Below are 24,615 nucleotides of genomic sequence, written 5' to 3'. Positions count from 1 at the left end.
GACAAGTGACTGGAACGTCAATCGGCTGACAGTCAGAGTTGACTTTCCACCTTGGGGTAGATTCGAGGGTTTTGTACTGGAGGCGAGGCAGAGCGATCTAGACATGCAGGCTGGAGCAGCCCTGAACGTCTGCTGTGGTCGCGACGTATGTAGGTGAGTGAGTTAGTCAGGCACGGCGCAGGGCCAAGGATCGGCAGTCTCGGGCGTGGGGAGTGCTGCGATGTGCCTCTGCTCATGTCTGAACCGTTTGCCCTCGGCGCAGGATTCGGATGATGGCACACGCGATGATGGAGGAGGATGGCTTGCGTCCGCGAGTCCAGCGCCTTACTAAGTCGAGGCACGCATCGTCCCCGACGCCATGCTTGTGTGCCCGGCCCCAAACTAACAGACCTATAGGCGCTAGGCCCATCCCACTGACCTAGACTTGATGCCGGTATTATGTAGGCAGTAGTTACGGCTGCGGGCCACTGACCTTGGAGAGGGAGGGGAGGGAAGGCAACTTGCATCTCTCTACGACGTGCTTTGATGACGTACGGAAATGGATAGACATGTGCAGGGACGAAGATTGTAGTCGCGCGTTGTTGTTCTCCCCTCGGCGGGAGTGATGGGTAAAGCAACCTGGAAATGGGTGAGAAGAACCTAAGGAGGGACCCTGTGTGTACATGCCCCTCTAGCCGCGCCCCGCAAACACCGCCAGCATCATTGACCAAGTAACTTACCCCCTCCCCTCCCCCTTCTCTCCCTTCGTTTTACGGACATTCTCCACTTTCATGATCGGCCAATTCACCGATCCTAGAGAAACTGAAAGCATCACAAGTTGGCTTAGACCTCAACGTACAGGGGAACAAATGCCAACAAGTTGAGTGGCAGGAGTGGCAGTCAAATTGGTCTGTCGTACAAGTACGGACACTCCTGCTGTGCTCTGATTTGCGGCCCGTGTAAATTTACCCCCCACCTGCCTACCTGGTAGTTAGACACGGTAGGGGAGAGCAAGAGGACCCCGCCAAACTTCAACCTCTCACGCCCACATTCACAGCCCTCATTTTTTGACCAAAGTGACTCATCCCGGTCGTGACCCAAAGACCCAAAAACAGTCACCGAGAGAGCCCGTCGTTTACTCTCTTGGTAGCAACAAAACACCAATCCCTCGAGCCTCGCAAATCTTGTCGAGTAAGTTCCCGGGGCAAATCACCATCGCAGTTTCAGGTCGGCAACTGACCAGGCGTCAGGCATACGAAAGCCCGGACGTCTGCCCGACGAGCGGCCACCATGTCCGTCAACTTCCCCAGGGAAGAAGAGGCCATCATCGAGCGATGGCGCGACATCAATGCCTTCCATCGCCAGGTGCGTGATTGCACAGAACGAACACCGAGTGCCGCCTATGCTCACCACCCCACCATCTAGCTTGAGCTTTCCGCCGGCCGTCCGCCTTACACCTTCTACGACGGCCCGCCATTTGCAACTGGCCTGCCTCACTACGGTCACTTGCTGGCATCCACTATCAAGGACATTATACCTCGTTACTGGTCCATGAAAGGCTACCATGTCGAGCGTCGCTTTGGCTGGGACACACATGGCCTGCCAATTGAGCACGAAATCGACAAGAAGCTTGGCATTTCGGGCAAGGCTGCTGTGACCCAGTTTGGCATCGACAAGTACAACGCCGAATGCCGTTCCATTGTCATGCGCTACTCGAACGAGTGGCGATCGACCATCGAGCGACTCGGCCGCTGGATAGACTTTGACAACGACTACAAGGTGAGATGAGCCCCGTGGGGGAAAGGAGAGAATGAAGCAACTCGATCCCGTGCACTGCTGTTGGTCAATTGTGCTAGCCCGTTTACTGACGCCTACCATCTCAAGACTATGGATCCAAAGTTCATGGAGTCCGTTTGGTGGGTATTCAAGCAACTCTTCGACAAGGGGCAGGTCTACCAAGGCGCCCGGGTCATGCCCTACTCGACGGCCCTGACGACGGCCCTGAGCAACTTCGAAGCCAACCAGAACTACCAAGACGTCACGGACCCAGCCGTCGTCGTTTCTTTCCCCCTTTTGGACGATCCGGACACCCATCTTCTCGCGTGGACCACGACGCCGTGGACTCTCCCGTCACATACCGGCCTGGCTGTCAACCCGGACTTCGACTATGTCAAGATTCATGATGAGAAATCTGGCAAGACGTATGTTCTGCTCGAGAAGCTTCTCGGCACCCTGTACAAGGACCCCAAGAAAGCCAAATTCACAATCGTGGGCAAAGTTCGAGGCCAAGAAATGCTGGGCTGGCGCTATAAGCCACTGTTTGACTATTTCTACGACGACTTCAAAGATGTCGGCTTCCGGGTGCTCGGCGGTTCTTACGTGACGGACGACAGCGGTACTGGGATCGTTCACCAGGCTCCAGCCTTCGGTGAAGAGGATTACAACGTGGCCATGGAGGCCGGCACCATCACCGAGAAGAGACCCCCCCCCGATCCGGTCAACGACACTGGCCACTTCACCGACCGCGTCCCCGATTTTGCCGGCATGCATGTCAAAGAAGCAGACAAACACATCATCAAGCATCTCAAGAACGCCGGCCGTCTTGTGGTCGATTCACAGATCAGACACTCCTACCCCATGTGCCCCCGGTCCGACACCCCCCTCGTATACCGAGCTGTTCCATCCTGGTTCATCCGCATACCCGAAATCATCCCCGTTATGCTGAAAAACATTGAAGGATCTCACTGGGTCCCATCCTTTGTCAAGGAGCGCCGGTTTGCCAACTGGATCGTCAATGCCCGCGACTGGAACGTGGGGAGAAATCGTTACTGGGGTACGCCCATCCCTCTCTGGGTCAGCGATGATCTGGAGGAGCGCGTCTGTGTGGGAAGCGTGGAGGAGCTGCGGGAGCTGAGCGGCTACGAGGGGGAAATGGTAGATCTCCACCGGGACAAGATCGACCACATCACGATTCCCAGCAAAATGGGCAAAGGCACACTCAAGCGAATCAACGAAGTCTTCGACTGCTGGTTTGAATCGGGAAGCATGCCGTATGCCAGTCAACACTATCCATTCGAAAACGTCGACAAGTTCAAGCAGTCGTTTCCAGGAGACTTCATCGCCGAGGGTCTCGATCAAACAAGGGGCTGGTTCTATACGCTGCTTGTGCTGGGCACCCACCTGTTTGGCTGTATGCCGTTTCAGAACTGCGTCGTCAACGGCATCGTGCTTGCCGAGGATGGGAAGAAGATGTCGAAGCGGCTGAAGAATTACCCGGATCCCACCCTCGTGATGAGCAAGTATGGGTCGGATGCGCTCCGCCTCTATCTCATCAACTCACCCGTGGTGAGAGCAGAGCCACTGCGATTCAAAGAATCTGGGGTCAAGGAGGTTGTCCAGAAGGTGCTACTGCCTCTGTGGAATAGCTTCAAGTTCTTTGAGGGCCAAACGGCTCTTCTGAAGAAAAACGAAGGTGTCGACTATATATGGACGCCCGAGAAGCAGTCGCTCAACACTAATGTCATGGACCGTTGGATCTTGGCGAGTTGCCAAAGTCTCCTGCAATTCGTCAACGAGGAAATGCGCGGTAAGCAGAATATGACGATATGCTTCCAGCTTGATGGTCTGACACCTAACAGGATATCGGCTGTACACCGTTGTTCGCCGGCTTCTCGGGCTTCTTGACAATACCACCAACTGGTATATCAGATTCAACCGCCGGCGACTCAAGGGAGAGAACGGCCTGGAAGACACGCAGCACGCGCTTGATGCGCTCTTTGAGGTCCTGTATACCCTTTGCCGGGGCCTTGCACCCTTCACGCCCTTCCTGACGGATACCATCTACCTCAAACTTCTGCCACACATCCCGGAGCACCTTCAAGGGACGGACCCTCGAAGCGTCCATTTCTTGCCCTTCCCAGAGGTGCGACAGGAACTTTTCGACGCTCAGGTGGAGAGAAGAGTAGCGAGAATGCAGCGAGTTATTGATCTCGGCCGGGTCTCGCGCGAAAGGAGGTCTATCGGTCTCAAGACTCCGTTGAAGAGCCTCGTGGTGATAAATCGTGATCCACAGTACCTCGACGACGTCAAGTCGCTTCAGAACTACATCACGGAGGAGCTGAATCTGCGAGACCTGGTTCTCTCTGGGGATGAAGCCAGGTACAATGTTGAACTCAGCGTGACTGCCGACTGGGCGGTCCTGGGCAAGAAGTTGAGAAAGGACTTGGCACGAGTCAAAAAGGCGCTCCCGGGATTGAGCAGCGAGCAGGTTCAGGCCTACATGCGACAAAAGGAAATTTTTGTGGATGGCATCCGATTGGAAGAAGGAGATCTTGTCGTGCATCGGGGCCTACGAGAAGATGCAGCCTCCAAGAGCCTGGAAGTCAATTCTGACAGTGAAGCACTGACAATCCTCGACGCGGAAATCTACCCTGAATTGGCCCAGGAAGGTTTGGCCAGAGAGGTCATCAACAGAGTTCAACGACTCCGCAAGAAGGCTGGCCTTCAGGCCACGGACGACATAAGGATGGAGTACCGCGTCATGTCTGACCCGGAGGATGTGGGCTTGGCAGCGGTCTTGTCGTCGCATGAAGCCGTCTTTGCGAAGACGCTGCGCCGGCCGTTGGAAAGACTTGAAGACGACAGCGATGTCAATGACATGATTGTCGAGGAGGAACAGGAAGTGCAACATGCGACCTTCCTGCTAAGGCTGCTAAGGCTTTGAGAGGCATCCGCAGACTAGTTCGACAAGGCTCTAGAGCACATCGGATACTTCAAACAGCGTGTGCACGTACTTGGTAGCGTCATGCATGTCACAGCTGTTCTGGGCAAGTCATGCTGAGTGTTCAGGCTCTACGTCGACGTATTGCGATTGGACAGGACGTGGACGGAGAAAATGGGGGGAGGTAGAAGTTTTATTTCTTCGCGACAGCCTTCTGCAGATGAAAATGGTGAGAAGGTCATCTCGTCGACTGCCAGGAAGGGGGGGCTGGGACACACAAGATAACATGTTTTCAGTCTCCTGAATTCGGTTAGGCACTTGTCCTTGTCTATGGCGTTGTAGTCGGCCACGATACACTTTCCGTAAGCGGTGGCCTGAAGAGACGTCGAGTTAGCCGTTAAACGGCTGGAGAGATGGAAGCCCCCCGCACACGCACCTCAGCCGAGCACTGGGATACCGCCGCGGCAAGCTTCTGGATTGGGCGTTGTGTTGAGCGGGCCATGTCAGACTCAATCGATGTTGGGGGTTCTGGTGCCAACTGGTTTGACGGGTCGACCTCAAGGCTTTCTGACAACGAGATGGCCCCACACCTCCCCTTACCCGTGACCCCCCCAACTCCCGTGGGTGGCCCCACACGTCAACTGTTTACAATGCCGGGCAGGCAAGACGCGCTTCGCATCCATCCAAATCCCTACTCTTCGGCAGCCAGGTTATTGCGCTCCTCGCAAACGTTTTCCGCCGAGTCTCCCGCCCGCTCCTGCGACGCTCTGGATTTTTCTTAAGTACCAACGGCTCGTCTTGTCTTGCGCGCTGTCGCACCACCGGGCTGAAGCGCTGGAATTCTCTCGCGGTCGTCTTGTGGGGGTGTAGCTTCGCAGTGGCGCGAACGGAGCTCAACCGGCCGACCTTGCAAATCGACCAGCCACGATTAGCCTTTTCCTCTCAGCCAAGATCGGCTCGACCATGGCTCGGTGACGGCACTTCTCCGCCTAGTGACTCGACTGGCGGCCTCTCGTCCTCACCGTAACCCCGTTCGCGAGCCAGATGCTTGCCTAGATGCAGTCGCAGTCGCAGGCTCGCGACCCTAATCAGTTGCCCGATGACGGCCACGCTCTCACCACCACCTTGACTAAATCCGAGCATGACACCTACTACTCCAACCGCGGTTTGGCTCCTGTACATGTCTTTGCTTCAGAGTCTCCGTTGTGCTGATGAGTTGTCCCAGATATTGCCATCTTACATGCCATCGTCGCGGCTGCCCAGCATCAGCTCGACCATGCCCCCCACCCTAAGCCACTGCCCGCCGCAGCGCTGTTTAAGGCGTACGACGACATCCTCCCGGATTTTGGCATCGACCCAGATTCCGATTACCACCTGTCCGCTTTTGTCTTTCGGGTTGGAGGCGAACAGGGCCATGGCACTCTGTTCGATAAATTCCAGGCGGTCCTCGGCCGCATGGGAATCGTACTCGAGTTCGGTGACGATACAACAACCTCAGCTCGGACGTCACCCTCTTCTCCCTCGCCGGCTCAGTTACGCTCTAGTCGACTAAGTCTGGGTCACGGGCAGCGCATTACGACTAGCAAACCCCCTCGAAGCGATATCCCGTGCGACCCGAACTCCTCAGTAGCTACGGGTGGTGTGGCTTCGTCCCACGCCAATGATTATTCTCCTCGCCGCAGGTCGCAATGGGAAGGTCACAATGTGGACGCAACTCGGACAGAACCTACGGCCTCTGTCGTAAGCCTACACGATGATCCAGGGCCTCGTCCTGAACGCAGCGAAAATCATCAAGACTCGCACAAGGTCAGTATTCAAGGCTCTCGTGTCGATTTCCAACTGACGTCGAAGCTGATGTCCATTACTGTAGGACGTGGAAAAGCCCTTGCTGGAGAGTCGACGGCCTACTTTGGTTTCTGCACTCGATCTTTGTCGCAACCATGCGGTGGCTGAATATCTGCAGGGAGGGAGACGTATGAGCCCTGTTGATGGCCAGGAACAGGAATCAAGGACTGGGGCGCACAATGGGGATCACCAGGATCTTCAGAGATCGACAGTATCGGAACTGATGGCAACGGGAAAGCGCCTTCGCCCCGTCTTGCACGAACACTCACTCGATAGCATCCCGGCGGAACTGGAGAGCGTTCAACCTCAGGGACGGCAATCATCCCACACCTCGCAGAGTACCAAAGAGAGCGGGCCTGTATATGTCTATTTGCAGCGCGCAGGACGCCATCTACCAGACCCGCCTGTAACCAGCGACATGGGCTTTCGCCCAGCGCAGCAAGAACGCCTCTTGCATCGCGCGGCCAGGGCTCGACAGATATACCTGGCCAGTAAAGTCTTCAACCTTTGGGCCGACCGGACTGCGTTGAGGCTTGAGCGAGAGGCCGTGGCAAGAAGACACATGATTCGATTTCGCTGTTTTCGGGGATGGAGCGAGGTCCCGAGTTCTAAACTGCCTGCCGCCGATAATCTAAGGGTCGCCACGGCCGTGCAGAAGCTGCGACGCGCTGTGATGCATCAGGAAGAGCAACTCAGCCTCGCTGCGTCCGCCATCGCCCGGACTTACCATGTCAACCTGGCCCGGCGTGTGTTTGAGCGATGGATATGCCGAGTTGCCGAGCATGCGCTTCGCCACAAGCTTGCGAGCTGGAGTAAGTCAGTTACAGCCCGAGATTGGAAACGGCTTGCTTGGGAGAACGCCGAATCCAGGCGTGCGGCATTGGCGCACACTGCGCGCTGCGGCATAGTTGAGGTGATCGACAAATGGAGCTGGAAAGCCGCAGAAGGCAGGGGACAGCTTGGTGCCGCACAGCAGGTCGAGACGGTTCGCCTAGTTTTTGCCTGCTTGGGAGAGTGGTTGGACCAGACTGAGCTCAAACGGCGGAGCCTAGCATGCGAGCGAGGCTTGCTAATGAAGCGAACAAGCATAACGTTCGATGCTTGGAATATACGTGCAAGGGCACAGGCATTCCGCTGGAAATGCGAATACTCGACAGCAACGAGCACACTTGGCACGTGGCTCGAAAGAACCACCCAGGATCGCCATTCAAGCAGTGTAGCGCATTGCCAATACGAACTCATGTCCAAAGCCAAGCTGGGCAGGCAAATCAAGCAACTCGATCGAAAGCACGCCAACCTATCGTGTTTGCAGAGTCGAGCTCGCCTCTACATTGGCTGCAACCTACTGCTGGAAACGTTTGCTAGAGCAGCTCAAGAACGCAAGACTCAGATGAAGGGCAGCATCAGACGATATCTCATGTTGAGGTACACCCAGGTCTCGTCGAAGAGAAGAAAACGTATTTTTTTGACCGCCTTGGATCACTGGAGGACTGCGACAGCGGGGGCACTCGATGCGGCGCTTACGGCTGATGAATTCATGTCAACAAGGGCGACTGTGCGGCGTCTTGTGGCAGTCGCACACTGGAGCAGCCAGGCGGCCGTCGAACGACAGGCTCACTTTGTTGCCCAAAATCATTGCAGAGAGGCGTGGTTGAGGTTATGGGACGAGTGTTCGGCTCGACAAAAGTACCGACATGCGCAGGCCTGGCGGTTCTGGGCACTGGAACAGGAGCGTCTGTGTTTCAAAGTATGGTCTATAGCGACTCTGCAGAGAAGCGGACAGGCACACACCGCCATCGTGGCTCAGCAACGACACAATCGTGAGAGTCGGAGCCGGGTCCTCCAACGATGGAAGGCATCTTCTCAAGCCAACAGACGAGGCACGCTCAGTCAGCAGTTAAGACTTATGGAGGGGCCCGGGCTGCCCGTTGGCCCTCGCAACCGCAGTGCAGGCAGGGCGCCCCCAGGTAGGCTTTGGTCGAGCAAGCAGGTTGGGTACGTGACCCTTCCCATGGAAACCCCAACCCGCTGGACTGGATTGCCAGTGCCCATGACGAACGCCCTGTCGTCTAGACTTACGGCCATCGTGGGGGAGACGGATGAGGGATCGGAACCTGCCACAGTCTCTTTCGGGGGCGCGGAGATCAAGGGGTCGCGTCATGGAAGACTCGCAGACTCGATGCTCACTGCACCAACGTCGACCACCCCCCAGGCTCCGCTGCCGGCACAACTCGAGCGCAGGATGCGAGGTTATTCAAGACCAGGATATCCCGGCCGCAGTGAGCTTGGAATATCCGTGCGTGCCAGGCCTGACTTGCGGCCAAGCAGCCCATGGCACACGCCGGTGAAGTCGGCAGAAGCTGTGAGTAGCAGTCTTGGTGGCTTTGATTTCAGCGTCGGTTCGCAACCCTTGGTCTCAGCCCCCGGGAGGGTGACTGAGTTGCGACGCACGGGACCGCGCCAGGATTCGCAATATGTGTCGGTCACTTCCCCTGTTGGAGGGGGAGGGGTTGGACTGCGTGGCTCGATGCCTCAACGTACTGGCTCTCGGCCACCTGGCTCTAGTCAAGTGGGCGTTGGGTTACAGCAACGTGACACGGCTGATCAGGTCGAGGAACTTGCCCGTGCCTGAAAATAGGCTATGAGTTGTAAAGAACTGGCTCAGCGGAAAATTAGTTGATGTGGCTAAAACTAGAGGTGATAGGTTTAAAAATCCCTCGTTAAATATATATATATATATGAATAGTAGATGTAACAGGATTAGCTGGCCCTTGTATTTGCTTGATCGCAGACCAGGCTGTCTCATATGTTTGTGGTCAATTGACAAAGCTGTTGCATAGTCAACTTGGTTCTCTTTTGCTGCATGCCACATTGCCACTATGGTGACTGGGGGGTCTACAGTAGTAGTAGCGCGACCACTGCTTTTGCCCACCAAACCAAGACACTCATAGTACCTAATACGTATTTTAATACCTAACGTATAATGAGATAATTAAGTAATGAAATTTCTACATTTATGCACGCTGTTGCTTAAAACAGTAATATACTTACTCTAAGAGTATGCTATTGTGTAAATAGCAATACTCCTCTATAAATACGGTATCAGAAAGAAAGTAAAATATACTAGGTATTAAAAGACAAAATGTGCTACTATTAATAACCTTTTCTCCGCGCTGAAGTCGAGTGTTGGTCGGTAGGCTGGTAGGATAGCTGCCCTACCGGCTTTCCCTTGAGCCACGATAAGGCGCTGATAAGCAACGCGCGCGATGCTGTCACGTCGCCTCGAAACACGACCTTGATTCCACATACCAGATCGCCTTTATCGGAGCAAGTCGCGGGAGCTCATACAGACATGTGCTCGCGCAAGATTGCCCGGTAGTATGATTACCGTCCTCCCAGGCAGGCCACAGTCGAGGCTCCAAGGCCTAACCACGGGCTACTGGAACAGCTGTCACCACAATGTGAGGCGCGAGGTCCCCAACTCGATATTGGCGAACATGGCTAATTTTGTCATCGTCGCCAGGCATACATCAGCGGGAGTGCCTTCACCGTAATCCAGGGACTACAAACCATCATCCAGACTGTATACGACGATGCCGAGCATCAGCTGGAGGCTGTTGTGCTGGACGAAGACTCCGGCAAGATTGCGACTTGCACCAACGCCGAGGTTCGAATCTACCAGCCAGTCGGCTATGACGACGGCTCTTTAAAGGTGACAGCGCCCCTGGCCCATCTCACCGACTACTGCGGCCTTTGCTCATACACGACAGTGGGTCCAACAATCTCGCTTCGATATTCCTCACCCGAGCTCCGGCAACGCGTGTTCTTTGTCTTGGGGGACTTCGGAGGAGCTCCTGGTGGCTACCGGCTCTCTCTCCCTCTTCAACACCAAAGCGAAGCCGGTTTGCTCTTGGGACAAGACGCTGCCTAGCCCTGTCAGGTCAGCGTTCATCTCGCACGACTCGTCATATATTGTCTCGATCGGCCAGTTCGACCGTCTGCCCAAAGTGTGGCGGCGCCTCACATATGGTGGCCCTGATGAGGTCCGCTTCGACGTAGCATATCTCAAACATCCCGACGTGGTGACTTCGGTCAGGTGGCGCAGGCCTTTCCACCCCGAGCAAGCCGCTCACAATGTCTTGTACACAGTCTGCCTCGACAACTTCGTTCGCATATGGGGCTCATCCGACACTGCCGATGGCCGCCACTGGCAAATTTGGGGCAGTGTCGACTTGAATACAACATTCAGCGACTTGTCCGGCTCCGGACTGGTCTGCATTATTGATGGCCGCGAATTCACAGCTTCTGTGGAGCGTGCCGTGGCAGACAACCATAGCACCGATGACGTCGCTCTGGACCACATCGTGGCCGTTGCAAACAAAAACCCGGAAATCTGCATGGCCATCGATGGCTGCGGCACCATGTCGGCATGGGCACTTGAGAATCTCGGCATGGGCAGCAACGAGAGCCCAAGGGTATTTTCCATTGCTCAGGTCAAGTCGAAACAATTTGAGGACATGCGCGGATTCCTCAGGCTGCATGGCTCTACTCACGTTCAGGCACAGAGTTATTGCGACAGGGCAAACGGAAAACTGCGCATACTCCTCCATGCTTTTGACGGCAGAATCGGGATATACGAGAGCAACGTTGCCGACCTTTTCGACCCGGCCATCAACAACAGGCGCCTGTCTCTGCTAGCTGTCTGGTCTGGTCACTCGGCCCCCATCGAAAAGATGGTGCGTAACTTCAGTGGGCGGGCAGTCGTGTCGAGGACCAACAACGGGGAATGTATAATTTGGCGCCACTCGCACTCGCGATCGCGCGATCGAAGCATTGCGCTGACTCGCCAGAGTGTCGTTCCTGGAACACGTCACATCCACCGCATCTGCGTTCTCCGCAACGGAAACTTTGTCGTCTTTCTCTGCGAGGATGCAGTGTCGCTCTGGGACTGTCGCTATAGGACCGCATCCCTCCTAGCGCAGTGCCCGTTGCAGATCGCAGGCACGCCTCTCTGTCTCATTAAACTGCCTCGGCCCGAGGCGAGGAACACCAGAACTGCGCACATTGCCACCATTACTTCGGATCGTCTGGGTCTTGTTTGGAAGGTTGATCTGCCAGACTCCCTGGAAAACTCGGGGTGCGTGGAAGGCGCAGCCATTCGCGAATTCTGTCGATTTGAGCTGGGAATAGCAGAGGACTTCAAGTATGTTCTCCCTGTTGATCCGGCAGGCTCTTCCCCTGTCATGTCCGGCTTTCTAGATATTTTTGCCCGAGACGTGGCGATATCCTACACCCGCACTGGCCGAGTGGACTTTTGGGCGGTTCGAGTTGACCCCTTGCGCCGAGGCATCGATTGGTTATCGACATGCTACACGGAAACCGGAATCTCTGATCCAGCGCTGGCGAGTGGCAGCATGCTGAAAAAGGCGGCACTTGTGAACTCTGCCAGATCGCAAATCACCATTTGGGACATTGGGGGCTCCCGCCTCGAGTTTGAGGAAGACTACGGACCGGCAGATTCAATCCGGGATCTTGACTGGACTTCGACACCAGACGGCCAGTCCATCCTCGCTGTTGGCTTCCAATATCGCGTCGTGCTATTGTCCCAGATGCGATTTGACTACCTCAACAAAGGCCCAGCTTGGGCACCGATCCGGGAAATAGGGATTCGCGAGCTCACTCCCCATCCCATAGGGGACTCTACGTGGCTCGGCGATGGCCACCTGGTCGTTGGCGCCGGAAACCAGTTGCTCGTCTATGACCGGCGCGCGGGCAGTGGCGAATCCCTAATGGCGGACATTCGCCTGACTAACCGTAAGGATGGAATGTGGGATTTATTCGAAGCAGTCCAAAAATTCAATGGCCCCATACCAGTATTCCACCCGCAGTTCCTCAGTCAGTGCATATTGGCTGGGAAGAGCTCGCTCGTGCGACTCGTCCTTGCTGCGTTGCACAAGACGCTCAAGTATCTCATCCCGGGCGAGCCAGTAGACGACTATCTAGGGCTGAACCTGGAAGATTTCTACATGGCTTTCGTGGGTAGACTCTCGCGGCACAGGCGAGACGACGGACTGACATGAGCACACAGGCTACACAAGACCAAGTTCTGGAAAAGGCAGCCGGTTCTTTCCTGAGGGACGAACAAGACGACGAGGAGCATGACGAAGTTTTCTCGGAGCAAATAGCAGTGTCTATCAACGAAAAATTGATGAGAATCGGCATCCCTCAGCTCTCAGGTCACGAGCAGATCCAACTTGCGGACATGGTCGAGTGCGTGGCAGTGGTGGAAATGCATCGACGCTCTATGGACGAGAACGGGGCCCGATTCATGCTCTTCTGCCGCCAGAATGCTCTGCGCAAAGGTCGGACCAGCGAGATGCACTTGTCTTGGAGAGAAATCAACTGGGCCTATCATTCAGGCAGCCAGGATTTGCTCGTGGACTTTGTCTCCCGGCAAGCTCACGGCGAAATGTTGTGGGAGCATGCACGAGAGAGTGGCATCTTCATGTGGCTCTCGGATATAAATGCGGTGGTAAGCAACGACCCGACTGCAAAGAAAAGGTGCATGGCAGGACCACAAGTAACGCTGCGCAGAAAAGCCAATTCGAGGCGATTGCCAAGAACCTGTACACCAACGGCGATGTCAAAAACCCCGTGAACTGCAGCCTATTTTACGTGGCCCTCCGGAAGAAGACGGTGCTGCAGGGACTGTGGCGGACAGCCAGTGGGAACAAGGAGCAAACGGCCACTCAGCGACTGCTGGCAAACGACTTTGAAGATCCGAAATGGAAGAGAGCCGCTCTGAAGAACGCCTATGCGTTGCTAAGCAAAAGACGTTTTGGTGAGACCGTCTCTGCTCGTGCACGGCAATCCCGGCTCTAGTTAACGATGAGCAGAGTACGCGGCCGCCTTCTTTCTCCTGGCCGGCCATCTAGAGGACGCGGTCGAGGTCTGCCTACGACAACTTCACGACATGCAGCTGGCCATCGCCGTTGCCCGAGTGTATGAGGGAGACGGCGGGCCAGTCCTCCAAAAGATCCTCCGCGACGAGGTGCTCCCTTTGGCAGCCCAGGAGGGCAACCGTTGGCTAGCATCCTGGGCCTTTTGGACGCTCGGCCGTAAGGACATGGCAGTCAGAGCCCTTGTTGTGAGTGGCTTCCTTTTAAACCCCTGCCGTGTACATTGACGCCGACGTTTGAGAATGACAGATGCCGGTTTACGCACTTCTCGAGACGCCTTGTTCGCCGGACATCAAGTCGCGCCTGTTCCTGACTGATGATCCTGCGCTCGTCGTTCTCTACTCGCAGCTGAGACAGCGGACCCTGCAAACGTTGAGGGGGGCTTCCAAGGTGACGCCCAAGGTGGAGTGGGAGTTTGTGCTGCATAGTGCCAAGCTGTACGATCGTATGGGTTGCGATCTCCTTGGCCTAGATCTAGGTACGCTCGCAATGTCATGTCAGGCGATTTGACGACCGATGAGCTGACAGCTTGACAGTGCGCAACTGGGAGTTCCAACAGCCGGCAGTGGCTGGGTTTGGCGGAGAGGTGAATCCGCTCAAGCTGCTGCGGAGGAGGAGCTCGTTGGTGGTTGATGATTTGCCATCAATGCACCGGGGCCTCGAGATGCAGACACCCAAAGACGGCACAAAGACATCGGCGTCCCTGGCTGCGGCGGAGCCTGGGTTCCATGAACCCGATGCAACGGCATTGCTCGACAGTTTTGGCTTATGAGCGTCGACAAGCTTTGTTGGGTTGGGGTATGGGAGCCGTCTTGGACGGGAAACAAACCTCCGTTCCCGGAGTGAAGTTTTCTGGAACAAGGCAAAACTTTTGCGGTAACGCTTCCGCTTGCTGTTCTCGCGACCTCCCGGCTCTCTGTCTGCTCTGCCGCAGAGCACTAGGGTCGAGGCGAAGGAGCATCACGGCTAAGAACCGTGCATGGCACTTTGCGATGTTGCTTGGCAATACCGCAGAAATTACTTGGCTTGCCCTCCAGGTAGGGAGGCAGGCAATCCCTGAGGGCCTGTCGCTCAGGATGTTAGCAGGGGCAATAAGACCTGAGGAATTTGATAAAACTGTTATTACCTACCTGCTTTAACGCTCTTGCGCGGGCAAGGTCGCTGCAAGAAATTGTAAGAGCCCCCCGGGCCCCCCCCCCCCCCCTCTTATTCTGAGAGAATTAAGCAGGCGGGTAATTAATTAAGTCAGTTCCAGATTAATAATAGGCTTAATTGAACACTTGAAGTTTCTATTACTTTGGAGCCTCGGCACGGGACAGTCGGATTGCTTAATAAGCTAACCTCGACTGAAGTGCGCGTCGTAATTACATGGTCAACAGTAACCGCGCGCCTGGTCCTCATCAATGTTTCTCACGGCGATACGCAGTAATAGCTGTTCTCCTTGCGAGCCAACGGGCCAGGCAGGATAGAGGATCCATCTTGCTCAGGTCATCGACGACTTCACTCCCACCCGTACTGACACAGAGCCGCGCTGTTGCGCAGCTCGAAGCGGCAGTGCCATTTCGTGCACTCCAGCATGGAGCCGGCTCCGGCCACGGCCTCGTTGCCGCCTGGGCGACACTTCACAGTCCGCAGTGTTGGCGCGGGCCTCGGAGTAGGTACGGTGATATGCGCGGCCAACGTCTACTTCGGCCTCCAGACGGGATGGGTGTCTATCATGTCCATGCCCGCCAGTCTCATGGGATTTGGCATCTTCAGACTGTTGCGTCGCCACCTGCAGCTTCCCTTCACCCCTGTCGAGAATGTGCTGCTCCAGAGCGTTGCCTGTGGTATGGCCATCATGCCTCTCGGCTGCGGTCTTGTCGGCGTCGTCAGTCTGATCCACGCTACCCATGTGCCAGGCAAGCTCTGACGGAGCTGTCACAGATACCAGCAATGGAGTACTTGTTGAGCCCTGATGAGCAGGGCCCGCTTTCTCTCAGCATCGCTCAACTCATCGTCTGGTCGCTGGGCCTCTGCTACTTCGGTGTCGTCTTCGCCGTGCCCCTGTGAGTGCTCGTCCTGCCCTCAAACACTCGGAAGGCGTGCTGCTTGCTTCTTGTATTGCCCTGGCTTATCTCCTCTTTGCACGCAGTCGACGCCAGGTCATCATCCGTGAGCGGCTCAGGTTCCCAAGTGGCTTCAGCACCGCCGTGCTCATCTCTGTTCTCCATGGTCAGGGCCGACCCTCTGCAAGCAAGGAGACCCTCGATGCGGCTGCACGGGGGGGGTTTGCCAGCCTGGTGCCTCGCGTTGAGCCAACGCCATTATTGAGAGACGCCGACGAAGCCGAAGCCGCCCAAGAGCGCGAGCCGGGCGCACAGCAGCAGTCGGCCGAATGGGCAACCAACATGCGCACCTTGGTCCTGTGCTTTGGCATTTCCGGCGTCTTCACAATTTGCACCTACTTCTTCCCAGTCCTGCGCAATCTACCCATCTTTGGCGCCGCCGCGGCCCAGACCTGGCTCTGGACACTGAATCCCAGTCTGGCCTACGTCGGACAGGGCATCATCATGGGCGCCGAAACAACGCTGCACATGACCCTAGGTGCCGTCGTCGGTTGGGGCCTTCTGAGCCCATTAGCAAAGTCCAAAGGCTGGGCCCCGGGGCCTGTCGACGACTGGGAACACGGAAGCAAGGGTTGGATTGTCTGGGTTTCCCTGGCCATTATGCTCAGTGACGCCATTGTCAGTCTCGGCTACATCGCACTCCGTCCCGTCTTGGGCAGCAAGTTCACCGGCTTGCTTGAGGCACAACTCCGCGGTTTCCGCCTTGGTGGTGTCAAGAGCTTGTTTCGGCCTCGTGCTCACGAGTATGCGCCCGTCCCAAGCCAAAACCTGGAGGGAGACGAGGACTCGTCTCAAGCCCAGGCTGTCGAGGATCGTGACGAGCAGCAGCAGGTTGACGCCCCGCCCGAGCAGCGCATCAGCGGCAAGCTGGTGATAGGGGGGCTCGCTACGTCCGTCCTGCTGTGCATTATGACGACATATTTCGTGTTTGGCGACCTAGTGCCTCTCTATGCAACCGTCGTCGCCGTCGTCATGGCACTCCTTCTCAGTATCATGGGTGTGAGGGCGTTGGGCGAGACGGACCTCAACCCCGTCTCGGGCATCAGCAAGCTGGCCCAGCTAATTTTTGCCTTCATCGTTCCACAATCAAACAAGTCTAGCGTCCTCGTCAACCTCGTTGCTGGGGCCATCGTAAGCCCGGCCCCTCTCCTCCCTCTCGCTCTCTGATTGTTGTTCCCGCGTCACGTCACCGCACTTATTTTTGCTTTTACTGATCAGGCCTCTGGGCGAATCGCAGTCGGAAGCCGTAAGTCACCCACTTGATGGCATGGCATGAAGCGCCGTCGCACTCACGCACATGAAACAGGGTGCACTGCAGGCCGGGGACCTCATGCAAGACCTCAAGACGGGCCATCTTCTAGGAGCAGCCCCGAAGGCACAATTTTGGGGCCAGGTCATTGGTGCTACTGTCGGGGCCGTTTTAAGCGCGTTTCTATATCGCCTCTACACCCTGTAAGCCGTTCGTTCCTTCGTCTGCTCCTCCGTCTCTGGGGCCGGGAGCGACTGGCACGTGCACGGGCTTTGGAATAGCCGACATGTTCTGATCAGTCGAATCGGCGTAGGGTCTATACGATTCCTGGTGAGATCTTCCAGGTCCCGACTGCGTACGTCTGGATCTTCACCGCCAGGCTGGTCACGGGTAAGGGGCTGCCGCCAATGGCCAAAGAATGGGCGGCAGGTGCAGGAGCCCTCTTTGCTTGTACGACCTTGGCCAGGACTGTCTCGGTCGGGAAGCCATGGCGGCATTGGGTTCCAGGAGGCATTGCTGTTGCTGTTGGTACGTTATCAGCCAACGGTGGATTACAGCCATCGCTTACAAGCAACAGGCATGTACAACATCCCGTCCTTCACTTTGGCCCGAGCTGCCGGCGGATTACTCGGTTGGTACTGGGTCCGAGTCAAGAGGCGGTCTAACACGCCACTCATAATCCTCGCATCTGTACGGCTTGTGTCTACCTCTCGAGATGCAGACGCTAACCCGTTTGCAGGGCTTCATCCTCGGCGAGGGGTTCCTCAGCATCGTGAACTTGACCATGCAAGGCCTCAGGATCCCCCATTTCTAGACTTGCTAGTGAGATCCTGTACCCGCAAGAATAGAGTATGGTGTTTGTCGGAGGTCCTGTCCGGGACAAGGCTGAACCAATGGTTGTCCCCTTTTTCATTTCAGTTCCCACGACTGACTTCTCTCTTGGCCCACCGATGACCACGAAGCATCAATCATTAGCGCTCGAGAGTTCTGCTCGAGTACCGAAAACTTGATGCTGCCAGACATGGGGCACGAATGAGGCAGGTCCGGCGGCGACGCCTGCGGCGCTGCAAGGAGCAGTCCATGCCTCCAGTGCGTCTCCGTGCCGTATGGGCCAGTCGTAAAGGCGATGTTGCCCCGCTTGTTGCTCCTCCATACCTCTGGCGTGGTCTGCGGCGCGGGAGGCTGTTCATTCCAGCTTGTGGCGAAGAACATGTCAAACCAAATGAGAAACCCGTCGATGTCATCAACACGTCGGTTTAGTTTTGACACCCAATCGGCCGTGAAGACCAGGTCCTCCTTGCGTGTATAGCGTAAATCCAGGATTTTGAATGGAAAGGCATCGCCGCAGATGGAAGCCGATGGCATGGTCTGGATGCAAACCTCGTCGTAGACGCCCTCTTGCATGGCCTTCATGTCGAACCCGTAAACGTCTCGCCAGTAGGCGACGTAGTCGGAGATGTAATGCTGATCTTCAATAGGGGCGATCCACAAGGTGGCCGAGCTGGGTACAAGTAGACCCTCGGATTTGAGATACTTGTCTCTCGCATATAGCACGCTGGGGAGCATGGCTTCGTATAGCAGACAGTATCCCATCCATTCGCTGACGATGATGTCCACCTTGTCAACTGGCAGCGTGACATCTTCGATTGCACCTCTGAGGCAGGTCACGACGCTGGAGAGCCCATTGTTGAAGACGTTTTCCCTTGCCTTGTCAATGATATCTGATTTGTCGACTGCCAAGACTTGGGCCGCCCCAGCTTTGGCGCAAAACATGCTTAGAATCCCTGGGCGCCCAGGTAGAGGGAGAACAGATTTGCACACGGGTCAGAGCTGCGACCAAAGGCGAGGCCCACAAGAGCAGGGACGGGCGGAGAAGATGATACGAAAAAGCATGAGCAAATCAACGGCCGCAAGGAGCCTCACCTGTGCCACAGCCGATGTCTAGGACCACTTTGCCTTTGAATAGATGCTTATTTTCGTAGATGAAGTCACGATATGCGTCGGTGCGGACTTTGTCCTTGAGCATGGTTTCGTGGATATCTTTTGCGAGTCAGTGAAGGTGAGCGGTACAGGAAGAGCGGCTCGTACCATGCGTTGCGTATGATTCAAAGTAGTAGTCGGAATTGGGCTCTGCTGCAGCGGCCTGGGAGGACACGGCGGGTGTCGAGTCTAGGTCGTTGTCGTTACCCCAGCGCTGATCCAAGGTCTGGTGCACCGTGAGGCGATAATCGGCGAAGCTGCTCTGGATTGCCTCGAGCTCGGCCTCGAGCTGTTTGTTGCGAGCGAGCAAGGCCCTTGTCTGCTCATCCGCCGCGTCGGCAAGGTCGTCAGTGGCTTCTAAAACATCGTCCAAGGAAAAGAGGACGGCATCGTTGTCCAGGACGGGCTTCAGGTAGACGTCATCCTTGAGGTCACTTTGGGATATGACATCTGGGAGGGACTGCCCCTGCTGCACGCGGCGGCGGATGAAGTTGACGAGTTTGACGGCGCCAAGAAAGTCGAGCTGCAGGCGACGGACGTTGGCCAGAAAGTCAAAGCCGTGGTGCTGCTTGCAGTGGCCAAGCATCTCGTCTAGCGTTTGGAAGCTTTGCGAGTCGAAGAGCGAAACCACTGCTTCGTATTCCTCCTCGGGCTCGACGTCAAGCCAGCCGCTATCATTCGATGCGTCTGAGCTGCCGTCCAGCGACGCACGATCGACCATGGCTGCGACGACGGGCAAGACGAGCAGACGAAAGAGTTCAACGCGACGAGGACGGGTAATGGCAACCGAACTGACTGGATATGCCGGGGTCACGTTGATGCTTTACATGAGCTGCTTATTCTGTGTATTTTTGAACTTTTTCCCCCAGCCCCGGTTTTTCCACTCGCTGCCCCTACCAAAAAGCCCTGGCCTACGCAGATTGGCCCAATAGCATAGGTACCTATCTAAACTTCTAAAGTAGCTAGGTGAAGATGACGCTCCGTCAGTTACTGTACATGCTATACACAGCTGGCAAAGTAAAACCCCTATTTGTATACGAATACCTGGGGCTTTCCACGGGTGCAGCTGAGCACTGTATCTAACCCACGGCACCTTACAGCTGAAGACACCACCGTCTCCATGGTAACAGCTGCGAAAGGTAAAGAACAAAGTCCTCTCAAGTTAATGTATCCAGCGTTCGTTCCAGATTTGCTTCTATTTCCTTGCGGCGCAAGCTCTTCGAGCGCACCCTGCTCCATGCAACAAGTGCAGGTGATGCCCCTGCGCTGCCGTTGTTGCTCGTCAATCGACGTCGTCACCTGAACCGCCTTGGCTCTCCCCTGGGTCCTCCTCCCCGTCAGACACGGTTTCCCCTAAATATCGGAGACGAGCCTGACCGATCTTCGTTAGCAGTCTGCACGCCGCCGGTGTATGCTGCACAAACTCGCTCACTTCGTATTTCGCCAATCTGTCTTCCAAGTCGCCGAATACTATCAGCAGGTCATCCAGTTCCGACTGAGCGGCTTCCTGGGACTTGATCGCCTCCAGCCTCTTCGACTCAACCTGAGAAATCTGCTCAGTCTGACCCTCTTCTGTATATGGGGCAGGAAAGCACTTACTATCTCGACCTTTTGCTTCATCTCCGCCATCGTCGTCCTCGCTTGATCAAGTTGTGACTCCAATTTCTGGCTTCGTTTATCGTCCCCTCTTTTGGAAGCATGTTCTGCTAGTAGTCTGGACTGCTCCTCCCGTAGGGTTTTGATTTCATCATCCTTTTCCTTATTCACCTACTCGTCCCGTCATTAGAAATATGCAACTTGGCACGCTCGGGGAAATCCCTACCGTTGTCAATTTCGCCTCGAGTTGGCTGATCGCTGCTCGTAGGTCCCCCGCCTCGGTCTCCGACTGCAGCCGCACGCGTTCCAACTCTGCTTGAGCCGCTTTGCGTGTCTGAGCCAAGTCGTTCTGATAATCGGCTTCTTTAGTAGCGAGGTCTCCGCGCATGGACGTGATGCATCTTTCCAGATCCTTTTCCTTGTCCAACTGTTGGCTCTGCAGCTCGCTGTTACATTGTTAGCTCCGGTCTGCCTGGCCCTGTAAATTGTACGCACCGTAGTTTTGCCTCGTGGGCCTTCTGCAAACTTTCGTATGTATCTTGGGCCCTCCAAAGCTCATGGGCAGCAGCTTCGGTTGCCCGTCGGTGCTCTATCCGTTCTTGGCCAAGCCGCTCTTCCAGGGACGTTATTCTTTCCATCGTGTCATGAAGCGCTCGATCCTTGTCCTCTATCTGCTGTCGCAGCGAGTCAACCAGCTCCCTTGATATCCCTTTCTGGGTACCGTTCGTGATGACCGATATTTCCAGTTCCGGTGCCCTGTCGATTGCTCGTGTTATTCGACTGTAATTATCCTTCAAAAACTCGACAAAGTCGGCATCGAAATATACATCAGGAAGCCCGCTGGACGAGGAGGGATCGGCTTTCTGAGCCATCACCTCAAAGTCCCGTACGAGCGGATGGCCGCGCAACCTCTTGAGCCGGTCTATGTATTTGTCGCGACCCAGTCGGGAAGTGAGAATTGAATGAAGCTTGGTCCGCGGGATAGGGGAGTCTTTGGTCGAGAACTCGTACGCCACACCGAGCAGCATCGCGCACAAGCCTTGAACCAGCTCCGCTTCGGCAGACGGAGGTTGCAACACCGCTTGTATCAAACCCTGAACATTACTCCCTTCCGCCAGGAAGTCGTTGACCGCGTCTAGGTCTTCAAACAGCCAGCTCAGGAGGAGCATCATGTATCCGACCAGCGAGCGAGGGTCGTCGCTGCGGCCCATGCCATATATCAAGTGCGCCGTAATGGTCTGGATGCTAGTGACAACCTCTTCACCCTTTTCCGAGTCTCCTTCGCTCAGTTCCAGGGCCTTGGCCTTGGCCGGGGCATTTTCGTGCAACAGTTGAAAGGCAATGACCGCAGCAAACCATTGGCGATATGGTTCGCTGGCACTGGCGCCGCTGTCTGGTCTCATGAGAACAGTCAAGATGTTCGCGGATTCGTCGGTCCCTTGCCGGTAGCCATCGATGGCTCTACTCAGAAAGTGTAGCCTCACTTCTGAGTGGTTCGAGAGATATGACTTGAGGCACTCGCAAGCTGCAAATCGGAGATCGAACGTGAGCGGGTCATGAGTGTTCAAGACCAAGTCCAAGAGCCCGTCGATAACGTAGACGGTGCTGACCCCATTGCGCGTGCCTACTGCAGTAGCAGGTGTCTCTAGGGGAGGGGGAACGGTGAACCGGGCGAAGTCCTCTTGAAGAACCGGTGCATCGCGAATCATGTCACCACAGGTGAGAAGAGCCTACAAGGCATTATTATGACGAATTCCACTGAAGAAAAATTCGGGCACGGTGTCCACACCTCTGCTCTAACGGGCACATGCCCCATCTCGCGCGTAAAAGCTAGTTGTAGGACATGAAAGACCAGCCCGTGCTTCCAGAAGGCCATTTGGTTCAGCGATGCGCCCGCTGGCTCGGAATGTAGGAAGAGTCGTATCACGGCAAGAAAGGCATATATATTCCGATTGCGCTGTACCTCGGCCCATGCGGCGATGTTACCCTCCGGAGCCTGAGTCTCCAAGGCCATCTTCAAGAGATTTGCCAGGTGGTTCATGCAATCTGATTCTCGAAAAAGAGACTGATTGGACGCATTGCGGCGGAGGAGATTGGCCATGAGGATGAGGCAGTCCTCCACGGTTCTGCCCCCTTCGGTAAGCGAGCCCTCGGCGTCGACGATGTCAAAGAGTCTCTCGAACGCATTCTCGAACGCGACTAGCTTCTGCAATTCCTCAGATGTCGGCGTCAGGCCAATCAACAAGCTAAGGGCCTCGTTGCGGATAGCTTCCCGAGCGTCGCCGAGAACAGCCACAAGGCGGGAGATGCCCAGGGGCGCGTTGAGCACGCATTCCTCAGTACGCTGAGTGCGAGCTGAGAGTATTGCGGCGAGAAGCTGGAGGGAGTACAAGCGGGAGTAAAAGTCGGTCGACTCAAGGAAACCCAGCAGCAGCAGGGTATTCGAATGGTGTTGAGTGAACTCGTCGGCGAGCCACAGTACTATCTCGTCCGAGGCTTCGGGGCTGTCGTCGTTTGGGTTGAATAGCATCAGCAGGGTCTCGAGCACGACCTTGACCGTATCGACATCCTCGCCATCGTCTGCCAAGCTCCCAATCAGGCTTCTCAGGGCACCAGACGCAACGGAGGCTGGAAAGTCTTTGGCAAAGCTCCTGAGACCCAGGATGGCCGCGCGGCGATCCTCAAGTAGGGCTGCAGAATTGAGGCGGCCGCTGAGAACGTTGATGGTATCGCTGACAGACTGCTTTGCCGGCGCCGAAGCAATAGAAAACATGATGCGAGTGGCTGGCGGTAGGCGACGGGCAGGAAGCACTTCTCGACGTTGCCCGAGACCAATTTGGCCGCTGTGCAAGCTTGATAGAAAGTGAGGTCGGAGATGCTGCAACCTGCCTAGGCTTATAACTGCTTCCCTATACGTGGTTTTAAGACCTAGTTCCCCTACGTACCCCCTTTATCCTTATTATAGATAATAGCGAGATTAATCTCTATCCCCTCATTATATATTATGCTATTAAGAGACTTATTAAAGGTAATAGTAATATATTAATTATTAAAAAGAATTAGTATTTAAAAAAATATAATTTAAAAAGTAAAAATTTTATACTATTACTTATATATAGCCTTTAAGGCTATAGTAAGGCTAGTAAGGGGAGCCGCTAACTAATAAGCCTAGCTAATTATATAACCTTAATAGCTTATAATTAATTAAGGAGTATTTTTCTTTATATAAATATAAAGATAATAAGGGAAAGGTTAATTTAAATAGTCCTACGCTATATTTTTTCCTCCTATTACTAGGTTCCTATACACCCTTTATTTTCTTATATTAAGGACTAAAGTAGTTATAAGTATTAAAAGGTATTATAGCGTTATAGCTATAATAGCTTATTATTATATAGCGTAAAAGCTATTTTATTATATAGCTTAGTATTATAAGTAAGTAAAAGTATATATATAAGTACTATTTATAGAATAATATTAATAAGCTATATAGAGCTCTCCTATATATAGCTAGCCTATATATATATATATAAGATCCGGCCCTTTATATATAACTATATAGCTTAAGCTATAGCCTAAGCTTAGAACCTATAATAGTTAAAGACTTTTATATAATGCCCTCCCTTAAGCGTAGCGTAGTACTACCTAATTAATAGCTTCTATATAATTAAGCCTATACCGCTAGCTTTACCCTACCTTTTCCTATTAATCGTGCTAGCCTTACTAGCCTTATTATCCCCGCGCTTATTAGCCTAAGTAGCCGGAACCGGGCTCTATACTTATCGGCCGGCTAGCTATTTAAATAAAGGCGTAACCTATTTTTATATTTTTTATATTATTACTCGTATATAGCCTCTAAGGCTATAGCGAGGCTAATAGGGGCCTAGGCCCCTATTAGTAGTCCTAGCTAGCTATAGAGCCTAGGGGCTTATAACTAATTAGGGAAAGGGTAGCTATAAAGGTAAAGATAAAGGAAAGGTTAATTTAGTTCCTCCTATATAGTGTTTTTTCCCCCCTAAGGGCCCTAGGGCCCCTAGGTTACTCTTTTTCGAGCTACTTAGCCGTTCCTATCTTTATTTTAGCTAAGAAGGTTAAAAGGGCTTCCCTTCCTTCCTTAGTACTATAGAGAAAAGGTAGGCTAAGGGCCTCCTTCCGTCCCTTCGAGGCCCGGTAAAGGAC

At 54.6% G+C, this 24,615-nt stretch overlaps 6 protein-coding genes across 6 annotated transcripts; 4 read left to right on the top strand and 2 right to left on the bottom strand.

Annotated features, from left to right (window-relative positions):
• Positions 1-1,269: 1,269 nt before the first annotated feature.
• Positions 1,270-4,702, top strand: HRG_07832 (tRNA synthetases class I (I, l, M and v) domain-containing protein; the record flags this gene model as incomplete). Its single annotated transcript, XM_044866303.1, has 7 exons — positions 1,270-1,344; positions 1,405-1,758; positions 1,864-2,340; positions 2,395-3,565; positions 3,618-3,901; positions 4,052-4,104; positions 4,156-4,702. 7 exons carry the CDS (start codon positions 1,270-1,272, stop codon positions 4,700-4,702), a joined length of 2,961 nt encoding a protein of 986 aa, XP_044718192.1.
• A 1,053-nt stretch (positions 4,703-5,755) lies between these two features.
• Positions 5,756-6,243, top strand: HRG_07831 (uncharacterized protein; the record flags this gene model as incomplete). Its single annotated transcript, XM_044866302.1, has 3 exons — positions 5,756-5,864; positions 5,925-6,123; positions 6,198-6,243. The coding sequence occupies 3 exons, from the start codon at positions 5,756-5,758 to the stop codon at positions 6,241-6,243; spliced, it is 354 nt and encodes a 117-aa protein (XP_044718191.1).
• A 3,681-nt stretch (positions 6,244-9,924) lies between these two features.
• HRG_07830 (uncharacterized protein) lies at positions 9,925-14,275 on the top strand (the record flags this gene model as incomplete). The annotated part of the gene is made up of 9 exons (XM_044866301.1): positions 9,925-10,005; positions 10,068-10,256; positions 10,315-11,280; positions 11,395-12,579; positions 12,633-13,076; positions 13,139-13,385; positions 13,441-13,691; positions 13,753-13,981; positions 14,040-14,275. 9 exons carry the CDS (start codon positions 9,925-9,927, stop codon positions 14,273-14,275), a joined length of 3,828 nt encoding a protein of 1,275 aa, XP_044718190.1.
• Positions 14,276-15,079: 804 nt separating this feature from the next.
• Positions 15,080-17,674, top strand: HRG_07829 (OPT oligopeptide transporter protein; the record flags this gene model as incomplete). The annotated part of the gene is made up of 9 exons (XM_044866300.1): positions 15,080-15,373; positions 15,430-15,551; positions 15,638-15,772; positions 15,818-16,742; positions 16,918-17,063; positions 17,174-17,250; positions 17,368-17,388; positions 17,438-17,550; positions 17,600-17,674. The coding sequence occupies 9 exons, from the start codon at positions 15,080-15,082 to the stop codon at positions 17,672-17,674; spliced, it is 1,908 nt and encodes a 635-aa protein (XP_044718189.1).
• A 95-nt stretch (positions 17,675-17,769) lies between these two features.
• Positions 17,770-19,561, bottom strand: HRG_07828 (methyltransferase domain-containing protein; the record flags this gene model as incomplete). Its single annotated transcript, XM_044866299.1, has 3 exons — positions 17,770-18,644; positions 18,784-18,900; positions 18,949-19,561. The coding sequence occupies 3 exons, from the start codon at positions 19,559-19,561 to the stop codon at positions 17,770-17,772; spliced, it is 1,605 nt and encodes a 534-aa protein (XP_044718188.1).
• Positions 19,562-20,122: 561 nt separating this feature from the next.
• Positions 20,123-23,209, bottom strand: HRG_07827 (Uso1/p115-like vesicle tethering protein; the record flags this gene model as incomplete). Its single annotated transcript, XM_044866298.1, has 7 exons — positions 20,123-20,212; positions 20,273-20,383; positions 20,440-20,607; positions 20,663-20,882; positions 20,932-21,475; positions 21,542-22,166; positions 22,226-23,209. 7 exons carry the CDS (start codon positions 23,207-23,209, stop codon positions 20,123-20,125), a joined length of 2,742 nt encoding a protein of 913 aa, XP_044718187.1.
• Positions 23,210-24,615: the final 1,406 nt, after the last annotated feature.

The sequence above is a fragment of the Hirsutella rhossiliensis genome (assembly GCF_020360975.1).
Source record: "Hirsutella rhossiliensis strain HR02 chromosome Unknown scaffold00009, whole genome shotgun sequence".
NCBI lineage: Eukaryota > Fungi > Ascomycota > Sordariomycetes > Hypocreales > Ophiocordycipitaceae > Hirsutella > Hirsutella rhossiliensis.
This window is presented reverse-complemented; position numbering and strand designations above follow the sequence as displayed.